Source organism: Nicotiana sylvestris, chromosome 10 (assembly GCF_000393655.2).
Source record: "Nicotiana sylvestris chromosome 10, ASM39365v2, whole genome shotgun sequence".
Taxonomy (NCBI): domain Eukaryota; kingdom Viridiplantae; phylum Streptophyta; class Magnoliopsida; order Solanales; family Solanaceae; genus Nicotiana; species Nicotiana sylvestris.
This window is the reverse complement of record NC_091066.1, coordinates 137,861,243-137,863,305: the sequence shown is the minus strand read 5'-3', so window position 1 is coordinate 137,863,305 and position 2,063 is coordinate 137,861,243. Positions and strand designations below refer to the sequence as shown.

At 38.5% G+C, this 2,063-nt stretch overlaps 1 protein-coding gene across 1 annotated transcript; it reads left to right on the top strand.

Moving 5' to 3' along the window:
• Window positions 1-566: 566 nt before the first annotated feature.
• On the top strand, window positions 567-1,166 carry LOC104233220 (secreted RxLR effector protein 161-like). Its single transcript, XM_070159667.1, has one exon. It carries the CDS (start codon window positions 567-569, stop codon window positions 1,164-1,166), a length of 600 nt encoding a protein of 199 aa, XP_070015768.1.
• Window positions 1,167-2,063: the final 897 nt, after the last annotated feature.

The window sequence follows — 2,063 nt, the reverse complement described above, 5'->3', positions numbered from 1 at the left end:
CTCCAAGGCCACGAGGAAGGGACGGGTAGTGCACGCATAAGACATTTTTAAGGTTATTAGAACGCTTTAGGCTATGACCAAGGGGGGAATTGGGTAGAAAATGATATGATGACTAAGCGCTAATGTCACGTGTAGCCCCTCATTGAGGAGTATTTACCGGACATTGTGCGGGGTGATCCTGTAGGCTAACCAACCTAGGACCCTTTTTCCCAATTCCCGATGTTTAAACTTTACTCTTTTATATGCAACTTGCTCAAATTATTTGTCTTATTATTATTTGAGTCATACAATGTCCAAAACATGCCCTTATTTGCAAGTATGTATTTAACTGTTTATTTGTTAAAGGACTAATTCATAAGTATAAGTTCGGTCGGGACCTACCGTTGTGGACCGAGAAGGGTGCCTAACACCTTCCCCTCAAGGTTATTTCGAGCCCTTATCCTAAATCTCTGGTAATGCAAACTAGTCTAAGAGTTAATCGCTCTACGTGCCCTAACGCGCCATAATCCGTTAGGTGGCGACTCTTCAAATACCCAAATCCCAAAAGGAAATGAGTTATTACCCACATGAATGTCGGAACCCGGACTTTCTCCGCGGAGGAAAAAAAGGGGCGCGACAATGATCACCTAGCTAGTCCAAACCAGGGGAAGGATGAGTTATTGTCTGATGCAAGCTTTTATCAGAGGCTTATAGACAAGCTACTTTACTTAATCATAACAAGACCAGACATTGCATTCAGTGTACAAACCTTAAGTCAATTCCTTCATCAACCAAAGAAATCACATCTTGAAGCTACCTTAAGAGTGGTCAAGTATGTGAAAAACCAGACTGGACATGGAGTACTTCTGTCAAGTAAAGCTGACAATGGGATCACAGCCTACTGTGATGCTGACTGGTCAGCTTGTCCATATTCTCGCAAATCAGTAACAGGTTTTCTTGTCAAGTTTGGTGATTCACTAATATCTTGGAAGTCCAAGAAACAAAGAACCATATCTAGAAGCTCAACTGAGTTAGAATATAGGAGCCTAGCCTCTACAACTGTAGAGTTAACATGGATTTTGGGGCTATTCAAAGAAGTTGGAATAGAGGTGCAACTTCCAATTGAGGTTCACATTGACAGCAAATTAGCAATGCAAATAGCAGCCAATCCAGAAAGGGGCCGGTAAGAACTAAGTACATTTCCACCAAAGAGCAACCAACAGATTTGCTAACCGTACCAAAGGGCTCAGTAGAGTTCATCACGGATATCTTTGTTCCAAGGTAGGGATGCTTAATGTGTTTGCACCACCTAGCTTGAGGGGGGGAGTGTTGAGAGTAACAAAACTTAAAGTAAGAGTTGTACTTTGTATTATTTATGAGTTGGTTAGTCTGTTAAGTTAGTAGTTAGTGGAAAGGTTAATTAGTTGGTGACGACTAAGCATAGATAGTGTATATATTAATCGCGTGTACTTTATTTTCTTTTTTGAGCTTCAATGAAACAGTTCCACAACAGAGTCTTCTTCTTCTCATCTCGCTCTATCTTTGCAAGTCATCTTCTTCGTCTTTCTCAATTCTTCATGGAGGAATTTTACAATTTTCGTTGTAGCAATATAAGTAAGGTGCTTAAATTCTTTAAGGGACAGTGATTATGCAATCAATGTCGATTTTTATTGTTCTGCTAACATAATCTGCTGCTGTTGAACAATAATTACGAAAAAACTTATATATTCATTGGATGGATTAAAAAATGAAGGAACAAAACAAAAGATTACTCCATACACCCGATAATGCACAAGCACAATAGGGCTTGTTAATAATGCTTCAAACTTTCAATATACACAAACAAAATAAAAGTAAAAAAGAAAAATCAAGAAAAAGGAATAATAAAGACTAATTGATATACCAATCAATGAAACAATAGTAACATAACTGATCCGATAAAAAAAATTATTAGTACTAATGTTTTTGAGTAGGCTTATGACACTTGTCTTTGATCCACTGAAAACCAGCAGTGGCACCTGATTTTACCTTCTTGACCCCTGTTGAAGCTACAGATTTAGTTTTCCCAAAGGTGTCGCCAACTT